This window comes from Ctenocephalides felis, unplaced genomic scaffold, assembly GCF_003426905.1.
Source record: "Ctenocephalides felis isolate EL2017-DRISC unplaced genomic scaffold, ASM342690v1 CF-g0.4_SCAFFOLD_01170, whole genome shotgun sequence".
Taxonomy (NCBI): domain Eukaryota; kingdom Metazoa; phylum Arthropoda; class Insecta; order Siphonaptera; family Pulicidae; genus Ctenocephalides; species Ctenocephalides felis.
In genome coordinates this window covers 79,777,913-79,804,393 of record NW_020537324.1, presented here as the reverse complement: position 1 = coordinate 79,804,393, position 26,481 = coordinate 79,777,913, and the positions used below count along the sequence as shown (strand labels likewise).

General features: G+C 29.5%; 3 protein-coding genes across 3 annotated transcripts in view; 2 read left to right on the top strand and 1 right to left on the bottom strand.

Annotated features, from left to right (window-relative positions):
• LOC113367729 (zinc finger protein 239-like) overlaps positions 1-6,187 on the top strand; it is an 11,689-nt gene extending 5,502 nt beyond the window's left edge. Inside the window, exon 4 of the mRNA XM_026609309.1 lies at positions 5,325-6,187. Coding sequence (XP_026465094.1) covers positions 5,325-6,187 — 863 coding nt within the window. The remainder of the gene's footprint in view (positions 1-5,324) is intronic.
• A 1,305-nt stretch (positions 6,188-7,492) lies between these two features.
• LOC113366610 (RNA-binding protein 48) lies at positions 7,493-8,530 on the top strand. Its single transcript, XM_026608240.1, has 2 exons — positions 7,493-7,693; positions 7,759-8,530. Exons 1-2 carry the CDS (start codon positions 7,592-7,594, stop codon positions 8,449-8,451), a joined length of 795 nt encoding a protein of 264 aa, XP_026464025.1. The 5' UTR covers positions 7,493-7,591; the 3' UTR covers positions 8,452-8,530.
• Positions 8,531-10,914: 2,384 nt separating this feature from the next.
• On the bottom strand, positions 10,915-24,526 carry LOC113367727 (transmembrane protein 26; the record flags this gene model as incomplete). Its single annotated transcript, XM_026609308.1, has 8 exons — positions 10,915-11,221; positions 12,919-13,082; positions 15,888-16,140; positions 17,565-17,769; positions 20,562-20,718; positions 22,007-22,090; positions 22,212-22,281; positions 24,330-24,526. Coding segments are annotated over 8 exons (1,437 nt in total), but the record flags the coding sequence as incomplete, so codon positions are not given.
• Between the last annotated feature and the right edge of the window lie 1,955 nt (positions 24,527-26,481).

The window sequence follows — 26,481 nt, the reverse complement described above, 5'->3', positions numbered from 1 at the left end:
CACATTAGAACCGAAAAGACTGTTAAATGACACTGATGAAAAGTCATTGTGTAGTGCCAATGAAAGTAGAAAGTCGTACTTAGAGACTAACCTAGATTGCATTGAGACTGACCTGGATGCTGTCCCCAAGCTTAAAAAGAGTATTTTAACACCCCACACCTTAAGTCAGACTTGTTTGACCCTAGAAGTCCAAGTACAGAGTTAGAGTTTTGTAGGACTCCTATTTTGCAAAACGATGATTCTGCTGAGTTTTTAACACCTGTGCATGAAACTAACAAGTGACGATAGTAAACGAAATTGAAAAAACACCTCTCGAGTCTGATAATTTCTTAGATTGCCTCTCGCCTGAAGATTTAAGCAAGTCCCCTGGCGAAGGACAATATTTTAAACATATCAACACCGATGTTGTTGAAAACAAAATTGTAATCAAATCCACAAAGTTGGATGAAATTAAAAAAGACTTTGCCAAAAAGTACGGCAAGAAATCAAACCGTGTCAACCAAGTTTATGAAGATAAAGAATTTTACAAAGTGACTCCAAGAAAAGCCTTATCGTCTTCCGGTCGCAACCCCTTATCTTGTGTTCGCAACAAACCGACACATTTAAGATCCAAATCGGATACACAACAAGAGCAAAAAACAAAAGTGGCACTGACTAATCCAGGACTCCTTTATCCTGTTTGCGCAATGTCGATACCCATCTCACAATGGTTCATGATTATCGGCTAAACGAAGAGTCCTAAGAAGGTTGTTAAAGGTGTTTCTAGAATACCGACTTTTAGACCCAAGGCTATGAATGCTGATGTTGAGAATTTGGATTCGATGAGGTGCGATGTTTGGGACAAAGACACCAGTGTTGTTATATAATTACTAAAGCAATCCACATGTAGCTAATTTTTTTTTTACAATTTTATTTGTAACTATGTGTATTTATATGAATTCTTGTGGAATATAATTTTAAGTTTTTAAATGAAATATAGATATTATTCTATTGGAGGCTTTGTCATTAACAATTCTGATGACTTTCTTGAAATGATACATTATTTTTAACTTCCTGTAGGGTAAGTTATTGTAATGGGCCGAAAATCGGAATTGAAAATTTTTACATTTTCGACGTTTTGAAGGTTTCTGAACGTTTTGGCATACCTCAGAAAAAATGGATGTGTGTGTGTGTGTGTGTGTATGTATGAATACAAATTTCCAGTCACGTTTTAGGGCGCACGGATCAACCGATTTGAATGGTTTAAAAAACATTCGATCCCTATTGATAAGGAGATGTGCTGATTAGTTTTTGGTAGAGGCAGGTCTAGCAGGTACGGAGATAACGAGCAAAGAGTGAAGAAAATAGAAATCGAGTTTTTGAAAGAACGGAGCATCCGATTTGAATGATCTAAAAAACATTCAATTAGTAATGATTGGGACAAGGGGATATTAGTTTTTTGCAAAGGTAGGCCCAGCCATTTCGGAGATACAGAGCTAAATGTACAAAAAATGGCAGTTTTTGAGAGAACTAAGCGTCCGATTTGAATGATTCAAAGAGCTTTCTGCTTGTCTTAACAAAGTAATTGATTTTGGAAAAAAAAATGTTTGTTTCAATTTTTTTTTTTTTTTTATTAATTTTTGTATATCGAAAATAATAATTCAGATTTTTATTTAATTCTGACTAAGTTCTTATATACTTTAAACAAATAATTTCAACTCTGCAATTCAGTTTATATAATTCTTATAAATATTAGACAATTATTTATGATGAACATTCAATATTCCTCGAACATTCGTTACGGTACAGGAAGTTCCAGCAATTTGCCTTAAGGCACGATGCCACCCACCCCACCAGTTTTCATCGTGGTTTTGACTGCAATTTTTAGAAAGTATACTTTAAAATTTTGGAAAATTTTCTAATTTTGATAAGTGGTTTTATTTACTTGATAAAAACGGAGATGAAAATTTCGAAAATTTAAACTTTTTAATTAATTTAAGAACATTCTAAGAAAATTATAAATTTGAAATAAGATACAATTTTCAGATATTTTACAACAATAACAAAATTTTCTAAAATCTTTGAATATTCTGAAAATTTCATATTTTTAGAAAACAACGTTTTAATTGTTTGAAAATATTAATTTTTCAACTAATTTTAAGACAAAAACAAAAGATTTGGAAAAAATAATTTTTGAAAAGATGTAAAACAGCAAAAAAAATCTAAAATATTTAAATATTTAGGAAGTTTCAAATTTTCATAAAATTAAAGTTTCGAATTTTCAACATTTGTCATTTCTAACTCATTTTTTAAATTCTGAAAAATCCAGGTTTTAAAAATGATTTTCGAAGAGATTTAAAAACTGACAAATTTTATAAACTGTTTAAATTTTCAGAAAATACAAGTTTCTTAAATTTAATTCTTTGAAAATATTAAATATTTAACTAATTTTATAACTTTCTGGAAAAAAATTAGATTAAATTAGAAAAATTAATACTAGAGTAGTTTAGAAAACAAAGGTTTCAATTTTTTTGGAAATATGAAATTTTCAAATAATTTTATAATTTCTCAAAAAAAAAAAATAGTAGCAAATAAATTTTTGAACAGATTTAAAAAAATAACATATTTTCTAAAATGATTTAATATTCTGAAAACAAATCTTTTAGATAATATTAAATTTTCATCTTAGATTTCATAACTCACTGACAAAAATTTAATAAAAATCTGTAGATATTAAAAAAATAATTTTAAATATCTTTATAAGTGGGAAATATGAAAATTGCAAACAATTTTATAACTTTCTAGAAAAAAATTAAAATGTAAATAGAAATCTTTAAAAAGTTATAAATTTTCTTAAAATTGTATTCTTCTTTTTTCTTAATATTTAGAAAAATTAGAATAGAAATTTTCAAGGGACTTAAAGCGAAATTAGAAAATTTATTACTTTTTAATTATCCTAAATTCTTAAATTATTATCCTAAATAAATTAAAGTTACGAAAAAATTCTCAAAATTTACATAAAGTAACAAAGTTTGTGTAATAATAATATTTTCGATTGAAGTTTCAAAACTTAGGTAAACAAATTTTCGAAAGTATTAAAATTTTCTTCTTTCCTAAGGAGTAGTATGTGTTTTTACCAGAAAATTTGATTTATATTTGAAGTTTTAAGTCATTCTGAATTTGAATGAAACCAAATTTGGAAGAAGTATGTGAGCCAATTTTTGACCTTTCGTCAAAATATGAATCAAAAATATTTGAAGTAAAACTTCTTTAGGCGCGACTAAGGGGTAAATCTGTGCAAATGCAACGAAAAAAACGTTACGCTCGAGTCGAGTGCTAATGGTTGAATAGTGAAAATAATAAAACAAATGAAAAATCTGACGTGTAAAAAGCGTAAGTTTATTGAAGTAATTTGTTTTATTTATAGTTACTATATATTTGTGAGGTCAAAAATTGAAATTATATTAATTATGGGTAAGACAGATACTACAGCTTCTCCAAGAATGAGACTGTATCGACAGCGAACAAGTAAAAAAATACAAGCAGTCAATGAATGTATGTTAATTTTAATTACATGAAGTTCTCTAAACACAATTATTATATGATGAGGCGTTGTTTAACATAATCCACTGTGTGGACGAATATTATAGAATTCATTAATCAGCAATTACGTCGTTTCTCTAATAAAGGTTCATTTCTAAATGCTAATTACAATGACAAACCGATCATGTCATATTTGAAGTATGACCTTAATTACATATTGTTTTTAAATATTATACATATTTTTAATGCTATTATAAATACATAATTTATAATTTATCATTATATAAATGTGTATAATGGTTGGCATTAATAAATATGTGCATCACGAGTGTTTAAAACGAAATTTAAACAAAAATAACTTTCTTATTCGTGTGCTTTCTTTTTTCCGAGGGTTTTCTTATTTTGAATTACGTATACGAACCATATCTAGGAATAATGCCAGCGATTAATTTATATACCATAAATAAGTAAACAAGTTATATGCCTTATATATATATATATATATATATATATATATATATATGCTAATTTATCGTATTTATCTATGTTATATACTGTACAAGTGCTGCCTTCTTCAGATCGCTGTATAAATTAAAATGGAGGAAACGTCAAATGGCATGAGATAGCGATCTATTTATTTTTATTCATCTATGCTCTGCTCTTACGGTTGGCAATAGTGACATTAGATTAAAGCGAGGCAAAGTTACGAAACGAACTTCGTTCAACTGTCAAACAAATTGATGTACCGAAAGAACGTTTTATATTTAGCTTATTTAATTGTTAATTAAATGTCATGATAAGTATATTAAATATAAATTTGAGTTTAAAAATAACATTGTATATTATAAAGACGTGTTTGTGATTGATTGATAAGCATAAAGGTAGTGTAAAATACTTTGAGGTTCTTCCATGTGTTTAACTTTTAGTTATATTGATTTTATTTAGAAAGAATTATAAATAATGCAAAATTATTGCTTAATTTCACCTTTACATTTCAGCTCTGCGTAAGGCAAAAGCTTTGAACAATAGCTGATTCATATTTACTGTCCGTCAAATATAAAGTATTTTAAAGAAGGAATTATCTTGGCGACATACATCATTCAAAATACACTTGTGTTAAATTAACGTAAGATTATATTCATAGACAAAACCATAATATGAATATATTATTTTTTCAGAACCATTTGTGTTGACAGTTTACAATGATTATTAATTTAAACATTCATTCCTGTAAAATGTTACGAGAGCATAAACGCAGTGCACTCTCTAAAGTTATACTCCATGCTCCAACTGTCAACAGCTAATGTTCTAGTGAAATTAATTATCATATTTAACAATAGTTTATTTAAACTAACCAACTATATTTGTTAATGCTTGTAGAACATACTCGGTGCACAAATATCTCAAAATGTCTGAAGCTGCTGATGATCCGATAATTAAAATTGAACCACAAGAATATCCAATCGAAGACATTAAACAGGAAATGGAGGAAGATCATGAATCGTGTTCAGAGGATGACAAAACATGTCTGAAGAGATTTAAGAACTCTATAGTAGAAATAGAAGAAGTCAAACAGGAATTAATTCAGACTGCTCCTTATAAATGTGACAAGTGTAATAGAACATTTAGAAAGTTGCTTTATTTAGAACAGCATATGGTGAATTATTGTCATAAGTATACATATTGTTCAGAGACTTTACCAGATGCATGTGCATTAGAAATACATATAGAATCTCATACAGGTGAAAAACATTTCACATGCACAAAGTGTGATAAAGCATTTACTGAACAATATCATTTAGATCAACACAGTTGTGCTCCAGCAGGAGAACAAATTTCACATTTGAATGAATCTGGTAATCAAAAACGAAATATTCGCGCTCATACTGCAAAGGGGCCAGGTAAACGTCCGCATGTTTGCCAAATCTGTGACAAGAAATTCACACAATCGAGTACCTTGAACAGACATATGATAATTCACAATGGGGTACATCCTAAAAAATGTAAAATATGTGGTAAGACATTCACACAATTGGGTTCCTTGAACAGACATATGCTCATTCACCTTGGCGAACGGCCACATATTTGCCAAATTTGTGATATGACATTCAGACAATCGTCAGACTTGAATCAACATCTGCTCATTCACACTGGCGAGCGTCCCCATGTTTGCCAAATTTGTGATAAGACATTCACACAATCGAGTAGCTTGAACAGACATATGGTCATTCACACTGGCAAACGTCCCCACATTTGTCAAATTTGTGATAAGACATTCACACAATCGTTTCACTTGAATAAACATATGCTTATTCACACTGGTGAATGTCCCTACATTTGCCAAATATGTGATAAGACATTTACACAATTGAATAACTTGAATCAACATTTGCTCATTCACACTGGCGAGCGTCCCCATGTTTGCCAAATTTGTGATAAGACATTCAAACAATCGAGTACCTTGAACAGACATATGGTCATTCACACTGGCAAACATCCCCACATTTGTCAAATTTGTGACAAGACATTCATACAATCGTTTCACTTGAATAGACATATGCTCATTCACACTAAAGAGCGCCATTTCAAATGCAAAATTTGCGATAAGGTATTCAAACAATCAAGTACCCTGAAAGAGCACATGGTTGCTCATACCAATGAGTAATTAGTATTTACAAAATTAGTTTAAAGGTTACATATGACTGCTTATAGAAATTAATTAAATTAAAAATGTATGAATTAATTAATATATGCACATATATATATATATATATATATATATATATATATATATATTGTCAAATAAATAAACATGGTTATCAATGACTTGTGTAAATATTTTGTTAGTAATATTCTGTATGCTTGCGTATGCGTGTGTGTTTTTAAGTAAAACTTCTTCTTCTCGAGTATGATTGTTTTGATTGTATAGTGAAACTAATAAAATAAATGAAATATTTGTGCCTTGTACGAAACGTAAGTTTATTGAAGGAATTTATATTATTCGTTGTTATACTATGTATATACATATATATAAATTATTTTTATATGCAAGATAGATACTACAGCTGCTCAAACAATGACATTGTATCGCCAGTGAAATAGTAGAAAAAAACAATTAAGCAGTTAATGAATGTATATTAATTTTAATTTCATCAAGTGTTTCAAATACAAATTCATGATGAGTCAAATTGTGAAAACAATATTTGTTTAGGCGTTGTTTAACATAATAATTCTCTGCATTTTTATAGATATTGAAAAATATTAAAGTAGCACAGCTTTATTCTATCATGCCGAAGATATATCTTTTCCAGAATTATATCTCATTGTCAGACACTTTTAGAAGTTTAGATGAAGTCTACATGTTTTTCGATCATGATGGCTATTAAGTATTACAACGTTGCATATTTTTATAATTAATGAAGAATAAATTGATATTCAGATTTATTACTCTAAACAGGAGATCAAGCACAACAATAGTTTGTGTAGCTGTGTACCATTTATATACAGATATACTTCATATAATGGACATCTATGCAGTTTATTCATTGATAGTGTTAATGAAATTGTTCAAGCTTGTTATATTACAGCTATTCACTCTGTGAACAATTATTATAGAATTTCATTAATCAGCAATTACTTCATTTCTCTAAATGCTAATTACAATGACAAACCGATCATGTCGTATCTGAAGTATGACTTTAATTACATTATTGTTTTTAAATATTATAAATATTTTGATGCTATTATAAATTTGAGTTGCTTGTAAAAAATCATCCCAAATATTTGGTAGAGCAAAATGCTTTATATTATAAATGTGTCTAAAGCTAAATTTCAATTATTATTGAAATTACCACTTACACCTAATTTGAAAAATAACGGTTTTTATTGAAAAGTTTGCCGCTTCGCGTTGAGATGTCTCCACTCCTGTCGCTGGCGCCATCTTATCATACGCCTTACGCATCAATAATGACAACAAAAGTGATCTTTTAAGGTTATTATCGCAAATTAACAAAAACAAATCTATTAAAGCGATCAAAAGTGTTTAAACTACCATCAATATACTATAATAATGTCAACTAAAGTACCACGACGGCTGGATCATCATAAACAATATGAATTATGCACCTCGAGACCACCTTACAGACAAGGCCGTAAATTAACAGCTGTCAAAGTTAGTAATTGATTAAAATATATATAAACTATATAAAACTGGCACTACTAATGTTTCCTTTATAGGTTTACACAACCAATAACGAATCCGTGCATTTGCTAGTCTTCGGAGTACCCAAAATCAACCTACGTGCCGAACTTAAGAACTCTTGTCAAAAATACGGAGACCTAGTTTCAATCAACGTAACAAACGACTACGAAGTCGAGCTCTTTACAGAATGTTTTCATGTCGCCTACTACAACATACAGTCTGCACGAATAGCCAAGAAGAAACTAGACGACAGCTCTTTCTACGGGGGCATCCTACACGTCTGTTACGCTCCTGAATTTGAAACCCTTGAAGAAACCCGTGCAAAATTGCTACAACGACGTAAAGACGTTTTCTATAAAATCAGAAAAGATGCTAGTGAACAGTTTGAAGAACCTTACAACCCAAATCAGAACAACATTGTAACCATTGATCCGTATATTGAAGAAAACTATGAGGATGTTATTGAACACATTGAGGTCGAAGACGATGAAGGGGTTACAACAACCAGTTACAATATAAAAGTTATATCAGTGCAAAAAGATAAAAACAATCCGAATGATGAAGATGATATTACAACTATAGAAGTAACGAGTACGCAACCTGTTGTTAAACGGAAACACAATGATGATGGTGATGACGATGGATCCACTCAGGAAGTTAAAGTGGTTAAAAAGATTATCAGAATTGATAATGACGAAGATGCTAACAGGATAGTATATAGAGAGTAAATTTTATTTTAATACTTAGATTATATTCCACAAGAATTATTATTATGAATATTGTTACAAATAAAATGGTAAAAGATAATAACAGGTGAATTATTTTAACAATACACATCAGTTTCATTGTACTAACTTTTAAAGCTACACAGGTTGTTTTTAATATATAAAAAACTGAAAGAGGTAGCTGGTACTTTCGGTTTAGATTCAATTGATTCACTTTTCCTATATTTATTTTAAGTAATAAATATAAGGAAGCATATATATTGATGTTCCCTTTTATGAGGACTATTCTTAATGGACTAATCTTAACTCGAAACATTCATGATGAAATATTACGTTTTTCTTAAGTATTATAAGGATATATTCTCAAGCTCATTTTATTCATTCTTGTTTCCTTGTTCTATGTACATGGGAACATTTGAAATTCAAATAAAATGCAAGATGATGGTGATCCTTAATATGGACATTTACAAGTTTTTTTGCTGCCAAGGGTCTAAATGCTTCCAAATTAATAAATTTTTTTTTTTTAAAGTTTGAGCTCTTAATATTAACATTTAGATAGTCCGCAATTCAATTAAAAGCTTCGTATATTTATTAAATTCTTGCGCCATCTGGGATAGCATTTGTGGACCCAAATGTTATTACACCTATAACTATTTATAAAACACTTGACTTCTAATTAAATCCATGTAGACTGTGTAACGAAATATTTATTCATCATGGCATCGAAATTAATTTTGCAGCAAAATATTTAATTAATGACATGTTGTTTTTGCATTTTTTCCTACAATATTATTATATTTTTATAATCGCATACATCCTAAAAAATTCAGAATTAACAAACTTCAGAAAGATTTATCAAAATCCGAATAATCGTTTGGGTGGAATATGCTTACATACATCATTACAGAAGAATTTTATATATTAGATATACTAGATGGCCCGGCAAACGTTGTTTTGCCATATGTGTGTGTGTATTTAATCACTTCTAGAAAAGTTGTGAAGTAAAAAAAAATTAACTTATTGCAATTAGAATTATTATTAAGTGTTTATGAAGAATCTTTTTTTCCAAAGCTCAAAAACATCTTAAATGAAGTTAAGTATAAAACATTAACTGACTGGAACTAAAATAAAATGTCTATGTATAACTAAAATAGGAATTTGTGGCGATTGAACATTTAGGGCTGAATTTGCTTTTAATTAAACATCATAAAAAAATGTCCAAAAACTAAAAAAAATATTTTAACTAACTCTACCTACTTAATGGTACGAAAAATAGATAGTTGGCCGATTCTTATTGTTAGTCATAACGAACGTGATTATACAATTTCATAAAAATTGGTTAAGTCGTTTTGGATGAGTACTGTTACATATATATTCATGAAATGTTAATTTGCAGCCTACCGTCGAATTAAAAGAACAATAAATAATGATCTATTTATTTATACGTTTCGACACGGTATGTGTGTCATTATTCAGCTTTTTTTAAATTTGATAAACATCAGTATCAAATAGAATTTTTATAAAGTTTAAAAAAATATTATAAAAGTATATTATAGATTAAAATACACCTAAGTCTGTTTTTACACGGAGATTGGTTCCAGAAGAAACCGTGTAAAAAAAAAACGTGTAAAAAAAGACATTGATCTTATACAAAAATGGGTGATTTGTTCCTAATCTCTAAAACTATTAAAATTAGTGAAAAACAAGAATTTTCAAGAACAAGAATTCATGTTTATTTTAATAATAATTCCCCTAAATTAGTGCTATTCACATTCGCTTTGACCAGTAAAAATTGTTTGTACGCGCTAAAGGGGAATTCACTTAAATCTTTAAGCTAGTGTTCGCAAACTATCGACACTATCGATGGTTTCAGACTTTTTTCTTTCATAAATACTTTTTTGTGATATGACAATACATCGCAAAAATTAAATTTGACAAAAAAATTTAAGTACATAAAATTTCAAATCGTGCTAAATGGAATAAAATCGTGTAAAAAAATTAAAAATATTCAATTTTCAAACCGTGTTATATCAAAATCGTGTACAAAAAGACCGTGTAAAAACAGACTTAGGTGTAAATTGAACAAGTAAAAAATTGATACATACTTTATTAAATATAACAGAGTCTCTTTGTTTTGTAAGTTCATGCTATTTCCATACAAAACTTTGATTGAATTGCGCTCTATCTAAACGTTAATATTAAGAGCTAAAACTTTCAGAGAATTGTTTTTCATCAATTTGGAACCATTTGAGCCTCTGGGAGCAAGGAAATTCGAAAATGTCCATATTAAGGACCACCCTAATATATATATATATGTATGTGTGTGTTTGTATCTATGTATCAATTCCTCTTAACTTTAGCAATAACAAGTCCCTCACCACTGATACCGCTGTGTATAAACAACAAGCAGCAAATCAAAATAGCAAAAAACAAGAAAAACATCGCCACAACGGCTATCTGGTGGCGTCAATCGCTTGAATAAACCACTTCGCGATTCCTCCTCGTTCCGCATTTATTTTCATATTTCTCGAAATCGCTCTCAGGCGACAGTGATATCACTTCCGAAGACGCGTCGACGTCTTCTTCCGGTATGTCGATCTCTGTGCGATGGCGACGACTGTGTGATGGTGGTTTCTTTGGTTTTTCTGGTGGCGGTTGACGGGATAGACGCGGAGGTTTGGTTTTTGGTCGACGAGTCTGGGTTTGTTTTTCGTCGGTGTGCTGGGAACTGGCGGTGGAGTAGCCTGTGTCTTTGCGGACGCTACTGGATTGCCTGAGGGAAAAATAGGAGGTTGTGAAATTGGTACTGGTGGATTAAAGGGCACAACTAGTGTAACCGCCTAAAATAAAAGGGATTTTTGGGAATTTATATTAAAACAACTACTTTATCAATCATTTCAACATTTTAGGAATATATTTATACATGTTTTAGGAATACATAGTAAAATTTTTGAAGAAAAAAATTGAATATTTTTTAAGTTATCGTCGATCTCCAACGGCGCGACAAAAAAAAGCCCTTCACTGCTGCAGTGATTCCGGCCTTCTACGTAGATGAAATTTAAAAGAAAAAATTCTCGTTAAACTAGATAATATTGCCTGTAAAATGCACTGCAATAAAGAAAAAAAAAATCAAAAATTGACAAAATGACGGCGTTTTTTTTAAAAAAAGTCAAATTTCACCCAAAATTTTGGTCGTTTTTGGACTGCCAAAATTCGATTTTTGATCCGATCAAAAAATCGATAGTTCATTTTACGGAGAACTATATATAGAACATGTAAAAAAATTGATAGTGATCGGATAATTTGTTTTGGAATAATCGCTGTAGCAAATTCGGAAAATGCTGTTTCGAGAAAAACGCGCTTAAAGATTAAATGATCGTTATATTATATATGTTACGGTAAATGTGAATATTTCGGTGAATGTGCACATTCACCGGTAAATATGCACATTTACCGGCTCATTTGGCGAATGTGAGTTCAACGTGCGAGTGAAATACTATATCATATATTTATGATTATATTTATATTTATAATTATATTTATGATTATATTTATATTTATGATTATATTTATGATTATATTTATATTTATGATTATATTTATGATTATATTTATATTAATATTTATATTTATATTTATATTTATGTATATATTTATATTTATATTTATATTTATATTTATATTTATATTTACCTTTACATTTACATTTATTTATATTTCTTTTATTTTATTTATATTTATTTCTATTTCTATTTATCTTTCTCTTTCTATTCTATTTCTCTTTATATTTATATTTATATTTATATTTATATTTATATTTAAAAAATTTAGTAATTATCATAATTATTATGTATACAGTTAGAAAAAAATTAAGATTACGATTTATAAGAGGTAATCTGTATGATATAAAACATTTTGGCGCAAATATCACTTAAAAAAACCGTTACATTTTTACAAAAGATGAAACAAACACCATTATCTATCAGTCCAATTCTATTTATTGTAACACGATTTGAAGCCCTTAGTAAAGCAATAAATATTCAATTTAATGACGAGTTGAGATAATATTTGACATTTGTTTATCCTATAGAATCACTTGAAGATATAGCTGTTTATGCGATTATGAAAGTTAAAGATAAATTTGTTCCGAGAAATTTAAACTGTAGTGTATTATGTATCAAATAGCGCTTATGTAAAAATACCGAAAATACCGGTATTTTTGGGGTAAATACCGGTAAAAATACCGCCGAAAAATCCGGCGGTTTACCGGTAATTCGGTATACCGGTATTGCATTCCCTACTATATACTATACATATACTCTTTAAATGGCTGTGACTCAAAAACAATTTAAGATATCGATTTAAAATTTCGGTATGTTATTTTTAAAGGTACAACCTATCGAAATATGGACAAATTGAAAATTCGATTTTTTTTAAATTTCACACTAGTTGTGCCCCTTAAGGACTTACCTCAATGATCCATCACTTTTCTGATGTTTTTTTCTGCCTGCACGTTCTTTGTTCCGTCTACTTCCTTCATCACCATCATCACTCCCATCATCACGATGATATTTTTCGCGTTTTCTTGATGAATCCTTAACCATTCGGCCAGAAATGACACTGATGTCTGTCAACTCGAAATCATGAACCTTGGGAACAAAAATTAATTTTTATTAACTTCCCGTAGGGTAGTCATAGTAACGGGCCGAAAATCGAAAATGAAAATTTTTGCATTTCTCGACGTTTTGAAGGTTTCTGAACATTTTGGCATACCTAAGAAAAAATGGATGTGTGTGTGTGTGTATGTATGTATGGATAAAATTTTTCGTCCAAGTTTTCGGGCGCACGGATCAACCGATTTGAATTGTTTAAAAAACATTCGATTACTATTGATAGGGAGATGTGTTTATTAGTTTTTGGCAAAGGCAGGTCCAGCCGTTACGGAGATACGGAGCAAAGAGTGCAGAAATTACAAATCGAGTTTCTGAGAGAACGGAGTATCGGATTTGAATGATCCAAAAAACATTCAATTTGTAATGATTGGGAGAAGAGGTGATTAATTTTTGGCAAAGACAGGTCCTGCCATTTTGAAGATACAAAGCTAAATGTGCAAAAAATAGCATTTTTTGAGTGAAATAAGCGTCCGATTCGAATGATATAAAAAACTTTCTGCTTGTATTGACAAAACAATTGATTTTGAGGATAAAAAATTATTACATCTGTTTTTATTTTCTATAAAATATTTTTAACTTCCCGAAGTTTATGTTTTCATCAAAAAATCCGATTCGCTAATTTTATGTTTTCTCGACGTTTCAAGCCATTCTGAATCGAATGAGACCAAATTTGGAAAAAGTATGTGTGTGTGTGTGTGTGAACAGATTTTTTGCCGTAAATCGACGTTTTTTCCAAAACGGCTGGACCGATTTCTAAATTTTAAAAGCCATTCGATGTATCTCAATGAGGACTATCGTTTCTGAGTTTTGTGCGGCGATCGACCGGGCCGTTTCTTTGTAAATTGCAGAAAAGTGAAAAATTTTTTTCGTCCACGTTTTAGCCCGCAATTCTGAATCGATTCTGAAAATTCAAAAACCATTCGATAGATATTGGTTGAGAATCGTGCTGATTAGTTTTTGGTAAAGATCGGCCGGGCCGTTTTCTTGTAATGAAGTTTAAAAAAAAAATTTTCACGATTTTTATGATTTTTTTTTGACGGTAGATACCATAGTTTTCTAGGTCATACTAAAATATTACGTTCCTACGACAACTCGTTTAGCTTTAAAAATTCGTCAAAGTTTGCAAAAATTGGTTTCGTTTTATTGACATTTGTCAAAATGAAATCTTTGATCGACGTTTTCTCAAAAACGCCTGAACCGATTTCAGAAATTTAAAAGCCATTTGATGTATTTCGGTGAGGACTATCGTTTGTCAGTTTTGTGCGACGATCTGCCAAGCCGTTGCTTTATAATTTGAAACTAGCTGTAAGTGGAATTCTGTCTTAAGGCAATTAAGGCATCGTGCCTTAAGGCAAATTGCTGGAACTTCCCGTACCAAAAATTATTATTTTTTTAAAAATGATTAACATTTTTGAAAAAAATTTACTTCGAAAAAATTAGAGAGAAACTATAAATTTGACAAAAATTACTTTTTTTGAAAAAAAAAATTTTTTTTGAAAACAAAATTTTTTTGAAAAAAATATGTTTTTTTCATTTTGACATACTTTGGAAATTCTGAACTGTTTTTCAAAGCAATCGTACTGCTTTATTCTGCATAGAGACAAAATGTCAAAGCGCGCAACTGCCGCGCCGCCGTCTAACGGATAAGCATTGGTACGGAACCCATAAAAATGTAAAAAAAAATATACTTATTGTTAAAATCTTTATAAAATATCTGATAATTTGATGTGCATATGTCTAATGATCATTTTTGACCGCCAAATGGCATTTTTTTTTACTTTTATCATTAGATCTCCGAAACCGCTAGACCTGTCTTCATGAAAATTTGATCAATTCTTTATCTTGTCAATACAAGTAAAATGTTTTTTGAATTATTAAAATCGGACGCTCCGTTCTCTTAAAAACTGAGTTGCCGTTTTCGGCACTTTTTGCCCCGTATCTTTGGAACGGCTGGACCTGCCTTCGCCAAAAACTAATCAGCACGTCTCCTTATCAATACGAATCGAATGCTTTTTGAATTATTCAAATCGGTTGATCCGTGTTCCCGAAATCGTCGACGAAAATTTGTATCCGCACATACATACACACACGCACATACATACATACATACACACACACACACACACACACACACACACACATACATCCATTTTTTCTAAGGTATGCCAAAATGATCAGAAACCTTTGAAACGTAAAGATATATAAAAATTTTCATTTTCGATTTTTTTGCGATTACTATAACTTGCCCTACGGGAAGTTAAAAAAGTGTTAAATTTTTCGTCCACATTTAAGCTCATCCTACCGAACCGATTTTAAAAAATCAAAAACTGTTCGAAAGATATTAGTTGGGAATGGTACTGATTAATTTTAGGTGAAAATCTACCGAGCCGTTTTCTTGTAATTAACTGTTGAAAAAAAATTAAGACGATGTTTATGAAACTTTTTTTGGCGATATATACCATGGTCTTATAGAATTTACTGTAATATTACGGCCTTACGACAATTAGTTTAATTTTAAACATTCGTCAAACTATGCTAAACTTATTATCGTTTTTTTTAAAGTAGGATTGATTGATTAAAGTATATTATTTACATTTTTTTTTTTGATTAAGTCGATTATTTACACATATCGGAAAGTTCATGTAACTTGCCTCAAGGCTAAATACCAAACCAACTAGTTGGTTCAAGAAGTGAACAATGAAAATAAAATGATAATCATTGATTTATTATTATTATTATTATTAAGTATATAGCTTCTGGTCTTACCTGGTCTCGTCTTTTCCGCCTTCGTCCTCCATTCTGCAACTTTCTTCTTCCTTCGGCATGCACAACGTACAGTCGATAAAGTTGCAATAATATAACCAGAGTATTTTTGCACGTGAAAAATACATTCATATAACTCACGATGCGGTAGTGAATTATTATCAGCAGACGAAATGCTAAAAATGGGGCGTCTTGCAAAAGTATATTTAGGGCTATGCCCCATGCGTCGATGGAGCAGCAACAACCTTGGGATTTCCTAAAAAGGTAAATGATACAACTTAACTAATAAGACTTTCTTGCTATTTTTAACTTCTCGAAGGAGAAGTTTATGTTTTCATCAAATAATCCGAATAGCTAATTTTATGTTTTCTCCTCGACGTTTCAAGCCATTCTGAATCGAATAAGACCAAATTTGCAAAAAGTATGTGTGTGTGTGTGTGTGCGAACAGATTTTTTGCCGTAAATCGACGTTTTCTCAAAAACGGTTGGACCGATTTCAAAAATTTAAAAACCATTCGATGTATTATAATGAGGACTAGCATTTCTGAGTTTTGTGCGACGATCGTCCGAGTCGTTTCTTTGTAAATCGCAGAAAAGTGAAAATGTTTTCGTCCACGTTTTAGCCCGCAATTCTGAATCGATTTTGAAAATTCAAAAACCGTTCGAAAGATATTGGTTGGGAATCGTGCTGATTTGTTTTTGGTAGAGATCGGCCGGGCCGTTTTCTTGTAATAAGGTGTTAAAAAAATTTTTTTTGTCGATTTTTATAATTATTTTTTTGACGGTAGATACCATAGTCTTCTAGATCATACTAAAATATTATGGTCCTACGACAACTCGTCAGCTTCAAAAATTCGTCAAAGTTTGCAAAAATTAGTACGGTCTCTTTGGCATTTTTCAAAATTAGAACTTTCATCGACGTTTGCTCAAAAACGCCTGGACCGATTTCAGAAATTTAAAAGCCATTCGATGTACCTCAATGAGCACTATAGTTTGTCAGTTTTGTGAGACGATCTGCCAAGCCGTTTCTTTGTAATTTGAAAAAGTGTGTTAAACTTTTTGTCCACATTTGAGCTCATTCTACCGAATTGATTTTAAAAAATCAAAAACTGTTCGAAAGATATTAGATGGGAATCATACTCATTAGTTTTAGGTGAAAATCTACCGAGCCGTTTTCTTGTAATTAAGTGTTGAAAAATAAATTTAAGCCGATTTTTACGGAACTTTTTTTGGCGATATACTATATCATAGTTTCATAGAACTTACTGAAATATTACGGCCTTACGACAAGTAGTTTAATTTAAAAAATTCAACAAAGTTTGAGAAAATGAGTATAGTTCTTTTGACGTTTGTTAAAATTAAAATCAGACGATTTACTACATATAACGATGGAGTACTTGGTCTTAATAAACATACTAAACAATTAAAGTCCTACAAAAAACTGGCTCAATTATAAAAATTATTGATTTTTGAAAATTTGCTTTTAAAAAATACTCCGACTGGGTTGACGTGCTCGATTTTCAATAATGTGTAATAAATCTACTCGGAATACTTCTAATCACTCATAAATAAATTTATTTTTTTTATTGACTAAGTCGACCATTTATACATATCGGGAGGTTCATGTAACTTGCCTCAAGGCAAAATACCAATACCAACTAGTTTTTATCTATTTCTTACTGTTGAGTTTGGACGATTTTTCTGCCACTGCCATTCTGTCCAGCGACGCCTCTGGGCTTTCTGGATCTTGTGGCACTTAAGACGATAGTAAACTGGAGTAAACTCCAGCTCCAGATGGCCAGTGTTAAAAAAACTAAAGTTCTTTCACTAGCAACCTTGTCCTCCTTGAAAGAGTCGAAGAATTCTATTATATCCGCAGCAGTACCTGGGTAAATGAAAAATATTAATTATGGATTTATTATTATATAGACTGACCTCTTATTCTTAATCAACTATCCTTTAATGTTCCAAGGCTATCTACGCGTTCACAATTATTTTTCAATTATCCTACTCTTAAATCTAATTTTTCTTTTATTAAATTCGCCTATTTTAATTATGTTCTCTAACTTTAACTTAATTAATAATGAAATACTTAGATATTCACAACACTTCACCTAATAATCGAATAATCTCCATCTGCACAAGTTAACCTTTTTATTTTCTTTTCAAATATCTCATTATTTTATCTTATTCTGTTTATAAATAATATTGTTACATTCTGCATTATATGTAATTTTATGTTAAGCATTTCATGTTAATAACTATATATTGTAATTTTGTATATATTTGAATTGTTATTCATTATATAAAATAATTGTATTTTTGAGTCCTCTTGGAGAAATCTGTGGGCTATATATTTAAAATAAATAAATAAATTATTATTATTGTGAAGTAAAACTTTTTTAGGCGCGAATAGGGTGTAAATTCGTACAAATGCAACGGAAGTGCGTTACGGCAAATAAGATAACATAAGAGTCGAGTGCCAATGATTTGTCATTCGCTCTCGATGAGATCATTTCTATACGGGTCTGTCGTGTCGAGTGAATAGAGATCTGTCGTTGTATGCGTACCGGCATCAACGTTGTATACGTACCGATATCAACAAGGAAATCGGCATAGATAGATAAATAAACATTTTAAAGTTACATCGTAGTATAAATTTTGATTTAATGAAAAATGCCTGATTCAGAAGAATATTTTACCCTGTTTCTTGAAAATAATAAAACAAATTTAACATTTGTTTCATGTACTACACGTAAGATTATTGATTAGAAATTATTTCTATTTTATTCGTAGTTTCTATAAATCTTTGAAGTTATTGAAATAGAAAATTATTTTTAGGCGAGACATATCACAGCTGTTCAAAGAATAAGATTATATCGCCAGCGCAAAAGTAAAAAAAATACAAGCAGTCAATGAATGCATGTTAATTTTAATTACATGAAGGTTTTTAAATATATTTTTTAGCCGTTGTTTTACATAATCCACTGTGTGAACGAATATTATAGAATTTATTAATCAGCAATTACGTTATTTCTCTAATAAATATTCATTACTATCATTCTCTTTAACTTGACGTTGAATTCTGGGACATCCAGAACATATATGAATTTATAAAAGAAGTTCTTTTATAAATTCATGTATAAACTTGCCAACATACTTTAATACATTTTTTTAAACGAGTTCCAAAATTTTTTTGACTTGTTACAAGATGTTGACTCTCTTGACGTTGAGTTCTGGGACACCCTGTACATATATACGTATTTAAAAAAAAAATTAGTCACAAAAAATTACCAAGGCTCTAGGTTGAACCTAAAAACTCATAACGAGGTGTGCTAATTTTTTTCTACTGTTTTTCAGGACAGTTACTGACGTTGAGTTCTGGGGTACTCTATACATATATAGTATATATATAGGGTGCCCCAGAAGTAATTTTTTTTTCTATAATAAGTATATATTATATGCTTATTTTAGAAAAAAATTTAGTCACAAAAGAACAACCAAAGCTTTAGGTTGCACTTAAAAGATCTTAATAATAAGATCATAATAACGTCAGACATTTTCTTCTAGTTTTTTAAGACAGTTACTGACGTTGAATTCTGGGACACCCTTTATATTAATTAATAATTGTGAAACAATTATTACAGTTCTAGTTAACATTCAAAAACACATCATCAGGATTTTTTACTACATTTTTCAGGACAGTTACTGACGTTGACTAACTTGACGTTGAGTTCTGAGACACTCTGTACATATTAAAAAATTTCACAAAAAAATTACTAAAACTCTAGGTTGCCCTCAAAAGCTAATAACTACGTTAGATATTCTGTTTTATTTTTTCAAGGCACTTATGACATTGACTTCCTTGACGTTGAGTGCTGGGACACCCTATACATATACACTTAAATAAAATATTTTTAGTAACAAAAGAAATACCAAAAATTTAACTTGTACTCAAAAACTCAAAACGTGACATTTTTTTCTGAAATCAAGCTTACTAAATACAAGCAGTCAATGAATGTATGTTAATTTTAATTACACGAAGTTTTTCCAACACAATTACATGACGAGTGAAATTGTGAAAACAATATTTTTAGTATCAAAAGAAATACCAAAAATTTAACGTGCACTCAAAAACTCAAAACATGAGAATTTTTTTCTGAAGTAAAACTGACTAAATACAAGCAGTCAATGAATGTATGTTAATTTTAATTACATGAAGTTCTTGAAACACAATTATTACATGATGAGTAAAATTGTAAAAACAATATTTGTTCAGGCGTTGTTTAACATTATCCACTGTGTAAACGAATATTATAGAGTTTATTAATCAGCAATTACGTCATTTCTCTAATAAAGGTTCGAGTCTTAAATGATAATTACAATGACAAACCGATCGTGTCATATTTTGAAGTATGACTTGAATTACATTATTGTTTGTAAATATTATACATATTTTTAATGCAATCATAAATATATAATTTATAATTTATCATTATATAAATGTGTATAATGGTCAACACTAATAAATGTGTGCATCACGAGCGTTACCATATTACTGATAAACACTATTCAAAACTGTTATATGATGTGTTTATTTTTACTTAAATGCCATCTTGTACATTAGCAAATAAGTTTTACTTCAATCGCAAACCTTACGCGCACTCTTTTTTTTACCTATGTAGACTAGTAGAAGTTGACTGAGTTGATCCCTGGTCAAATCGCCCTTAGGGAGCATCCATCGTCCGACAATTAGAATTAACATCAAAAATTGTTCTATTAGAGTCACCCATGTCTCGGCCGAAAGTTGAATCTCGGGCAAACGTATTGGAACCTAGAAAATAGACAATGAAGTAAATCCTTGCGCCATCTGTGATAGCATTTGTAAATTCACACTTAAAAATATTTATAAATCACGTAACCTCTAATTAAATCCATGTGGACTGTTTAACTATATTTATTCATCATGGCCTCAAAATTAATTTTGCAGCAAAATGTTTATTTAATTGGTGATTTTGACACTCAAGTTATCAGTAATAAATTGCCATCGAAATTACAAGTCTTCAATCACAGATGGCGCAAGAATTTACTTGAAGAATAAATATACGAAACTTTTAATTGAATTGCGGACTATCTAAATGTTAATATTAAGAGCTTAAACTTTTAGATGATTTTTTTTAATTTCTTTGGAAGCATTTGAGCCTTTGGGTGCAAAGAAATTCAAAAATGTCCATATTAAGGACCACCCTAATATATATATATATATATATATATATATATATATATATATACTAGCAAACCCGACGAACTCCGTTTCGCCAAGATGAAGAAATGTTTTGTTTGTTTTATATTTGAAAAGGTAAAATTTGATTTTATTACACAACAGTAATGAATTTATTTCGATTACAAAAATGAAGTGTTTTTTAGTTGAACTTCTCTAAGTAAATGGAAGTGAATCCGCAAATTATCCGTTTCATTGAAGTGCTCTTTGGTAAACCACATTTTTTGTTTTTTGGTCTGACGTTAACACAAACAAAGCGGATGGTTTTCCAACTCGTGAACAGGCAACGTATAACTGCCCAGGTGAAAAGCAATGATTTTCTAAATAATCTATTTGAAATTTATCCCGTAAACACTAAGCGATTGGCCTTGCGACTTGTTATTGCGAACGCAAGGCGAACTGGAAATTGCAATCGTTTGAAGTCAAACGGAAGACCAGTCGGAATCATTGGTATGTCACCAAATCGCCAGCAATTTTTGATTGAATGGTGAAATTCAGTGCGTGTACATCATTATTCTGTGCGGCAAGAATTGCTCGTTGATTTAACCAAGCATAATTCTGATAATTCTCACTAATATCATTACTCGAATTTTTAATTACGGTGCTTGAAGTTCCAGCAATTTGCATTAAGGCACGATGCCATGCACCACTAATTTTCTTAGCTATAAACCTTGAGGAAACCGAGACCTTTACAACGAATGCAAAATTGTCGAAATCGGTTCGTGCGTTCTGGAGTTATTTCGTCAGGAAGGAATTCCCGACATATATATATATATATATATATATTTATGTATATATATATGTATATATATATATATATTATATTATATTATATTATTACCCCCAAGTATTTGTTCAAGTCTTGAAAATTTGCGGCAACAGATAAGTTAAAAGTCTCTTCTCTCGCTTTTAATCTTCTATCAACCTGAAACGAAATCGATTTGTGCATTAATTCATATTTTTTTCTTATCTTAAAACATTTTTCGTGTAATTTTTGCACCATATGTTTAATGAAAATGTTACAATTTTGGTAAAAATTCACTCGCCTTATCTAATTCCAATAACCAAATCGCTGGAACTACGCTGCCCAGATAGAGAAATACTGATGGACAAAACCTGGAAATTAAAATTATTTTAACATTTAAATTATCATAAATGAATAAATTATATAATAACATTAGCACATTTCTTCTGTACGTTTTGACACTAAATCTGTGTCAACTATCATTCAATAATTTTAATGTAATTAGAAACAAAAACTAGTGGTGTATGGCATAGTGCCTTAAGGCAAATTGCTGAAACTTTCCGTACCAAAAATTATTATTTTTGTAAAAAATTAACATTTTTGAAAAAAAAATTACTCTGAAAAATTAAATTTTTGAGAAACTATAAATTCTTGACAAAAATTTACTTTTTTTTTTGAAAAAAAAGACTTTTTGAAGCAAAGTGTATTTTGAAATATTTTGGAAATTCTGAACTTTTTTCCAAAGCAATCGTACTGCTTGAACAGCATAGAGACGAAATATCGAAGCGCGTAAGCGCCGCGCCGCCGTTTAACGAATGAGAATTGGTACGGAACCCGTAGGAATGTAAACAAAATGTATACATATTATTGAAATCTTCATAAAATATCTGATAATTCGATGTGCATATGTCTAATGATCATTTTTGACTGCCAAATGGCATTTTTTTACTTTGAAATTAGTGAAATAAGTGAAATGTTTTTTGAATTATTCAAATCGGACGCTCCGTTCTCTTAAAAACTGAGTTACCGTTTTCGGCACTTTTTGCCCCGTATCTTCGGAACGGCTAGACCTGCCTTTGCTAAAAACTAACCAGCACGTCTCCTTATCAATACAAATTTTGAATTATTCAAATCGCTTCATCCGTGTTCCCGAAATCGTCGACGAAAATTTGTATCCGTACACACACACACACGCACACACACACACACATACACACACATACATCCATTTTTTCTAAGGTATGCCAAAATGTTCAGAAACCTCTGAAACGTAAAGATATATAAACCTTTTCATTTTCGATTTTTTTGTGATTACTATAACTTACCCTACGGGAAGTTCACAAAAAAAATTATTAAAAACTGAGTATATCAAACAATAAAAAAACATTTTTATGAAAGTAGTTATCAATTGTACGAAATTTCATTCACAAACATTTAAACTTTAAATAAATAATAATAATTTTATATTTTTGTACAAATTTGAAATATATTTTTATAAATATTTAGAACTTATAATTCCCTAAATAAAACTTTTGCAAAAATTAAATGTTTAGTTGTAAAGTATGATGAAATGACTTGCCCAATTAACATTTTATCAAATGAAGGGCTTTTATTTAGATTTAAATATTATAAAATTACCCATTCTAGTTTTAAAAAAATATTAGTATATATCAAATAGTATTTTGATGATTTGCAAAAAAAAGTCAACAAGGTCATTAAATATGATTGACATGTCGTTCAGAAGGCAAAATATCCTGTTAAGGACTTCTTAGTCATTTCCGAAACTAATAATGTAGAAATCAAACCTCTATATATATTTTATATATAATTTTTGTCCGTACGGGTGTACGATTTGATACTTTTCCTAAACGGTTATTCGGATTTTGATAAATTTTTTTAGAGTTTGTCAAGGAAATTTTTTAAGATTTAATGAGCAATAAAACTACAGTAATATTGTGGAAATAAATGGCAAAAATTACAAAAAAACACTCATCATTGTTTGACATTGAAAACATTTGAACTGCCATCTGCTAGAAATGTTAATTCACTTGGAATTTGAATTTAGATGAAATTATGAGCCTCGATATTATAAGAATATAATATACGAGAGAAATGAAATGTCTACATTATTATTGCCGCAAAGCAGCTGAAATGTGCCAGAAATTAAAATAATATAATATACAGCCGACAGTATGTGCTTGGCAGATGAAATTATATAATTCAGTTTAATAAATAACGCAACAAGTCTAAAATTGCATAAACATTATTCGTTTAAACTTATGCATGTCGCATATTACTTTGCTTTGCTAAATTATTTAACAATACAAAAAATATTTCTACTTATTAAAAAAATGTTTAGAATTTTGTTATTATATATATATATATATATATATATATATGTATATATATATATATTTACCATTTCCATTCCTGGTTCTCCTTAATGGTTAACGTAAAGATTCCTTCAAAAAATAACAGAAGAATAGGGCAACTTAAATACCAATATCGGAGATTTTCTTTGTACTGGGTAACTTGCCAAATGGCAACAAATCCGTGGGCCCCAAAAACCAAACGGGTCACCACTGCTTTTATTGATGCCAGGAATTTTTTAACCATTTTAATAATTATTGAAACAGTTTACTTCATCGACAAATGATTAGACACTTTATTGGTTCATTTTTATTTTGTTAATTAATATTTATATAAACTACTTATTTTTATTTTATATTTTATATAATTATATATAATGAAGAAATATATATAATTAAAACTTTAGTTATCATTTTGAAACGGTTAAAATATACTGAATTTGTTTATTTTTACACTAAACATTTTATTAACTTATACTCCCTACTATTCACTCTTGTTATTAAGTTTATACTATTATTTTAATTATTTTTAGTTGATTTTATATCTAAGACATTATTTTAAGAACTTCGAATATACTTTTGGATACATTCTCACATATAATACTGTATTAAATGTGATTTTCCTAATATTTCTATAGAAATAATGCGTTTGCGCAAATAATTTTGATTTGAATTTGTGTTTTGTAATTCGCGCGTCAAAACTGTCAACAATGGCCGACGGTTCGGAAGCCATTGTTGACAGTTTTGAGGCGCAAAATTCAAATATTGTTAAATTTGCGTTAAAACACTAAATAAGCAAGATTTAAATGATTTTGCAATTGTTTTGGTACTGATATTTATATAAAACAAAAGAACATATTGTCTACAAATCATTTTTGATGCTTTAAAGCGTCTTTAGCTTATTTTCATTAAAATGTTATCTGAATTATGATGATTTAATATAAAATAAAAGCAAATAATGATAATAATAAAATTAATAAATAAAATAAATATAATTTGTAAAAAAAAAAAATACTAGAAAAACAATAAAGTAGAATAAAAACAATCGCGTCGCCGTCTAACGGATAAACATTGGTACGGAACCCATAGGAATGTAAACTTTATACTTATTGTTAAAATCTCTATAAAATATCTGATAATTTGATGTGCATATGTCTAATGATCATTTTTGACCGCTAAATGGCATTTTTTTTTACTTTTTTTACTAGATCTCCGAAACCGCTAGACCTGCCTTCATGAAAATTTGATCAGTTCTTTATCTTTTTAGTACAAGTAAAACGTTTTTTGAATTATTAAAATCGGACGCTCCGTTCTGGTAAAAATCGAGTTACCATTTTTGGCACTTTTTGCCCCGTATCTTCGAAATGGCTAGACCTGCCTTTGCCAAAAATTAATCAGCACGTCTCCTTATCAATACGAATCGAATGTTTTTTGAATTATTCAAATCGCTTCATCCGTGTTCCCGAAATCGTCGACGAAAATTTGTATCCGCACACACACAAGCATCCATTTTTTTTAAGGTATGCCAAAATGTTCAGAAGGTTTTGAAACGTAAAGATATATAAAAATGTTCATTTTCGATTTTTTGCGATTGCTATAACATGCCCTACGGGAAGTTAATAATATAATAATAAAAATAATTATAATAATAATAATAAAAAAAATTATCGTAATTTTGTAATAAATCACAAAACTTATAAGAATCAAAAAAATATTATTAAACTTAATAACAAGAGTTAACAGTAGGGATTTAAAACAAACTAAAAAGATATTTAGTTAAATAAACAAATACACCATATTTTGACTGTTTTAAAATGTTAACTAAAATTTTAAAATCTATTATATAAAAAGTTCTTATTTAATGAAACTTATGATCGCGAGACTTTGAGCGTTTGTATTATTTTTATTTTTTATTATATGATTTTTTTTATTAGATACTATTTATGGATTTTTATTTCTATTATTTTGAATATAATATCATAAATGACTAACAGACAAAAACAACAATATATGATATCAGGACATTTTTTTAGTTTTTTGAATAAAATAAAAAAATTGTTTCAAATACTCTTATATTTATTTTTATTTTTATTTATTTTTATTTTTTAAATATTTCCACTTATTACAAAGAAGACTTGTTTACATTATGAATAACAATTTATATATACAAATATTATACAATATGAATAAATTACAATATAT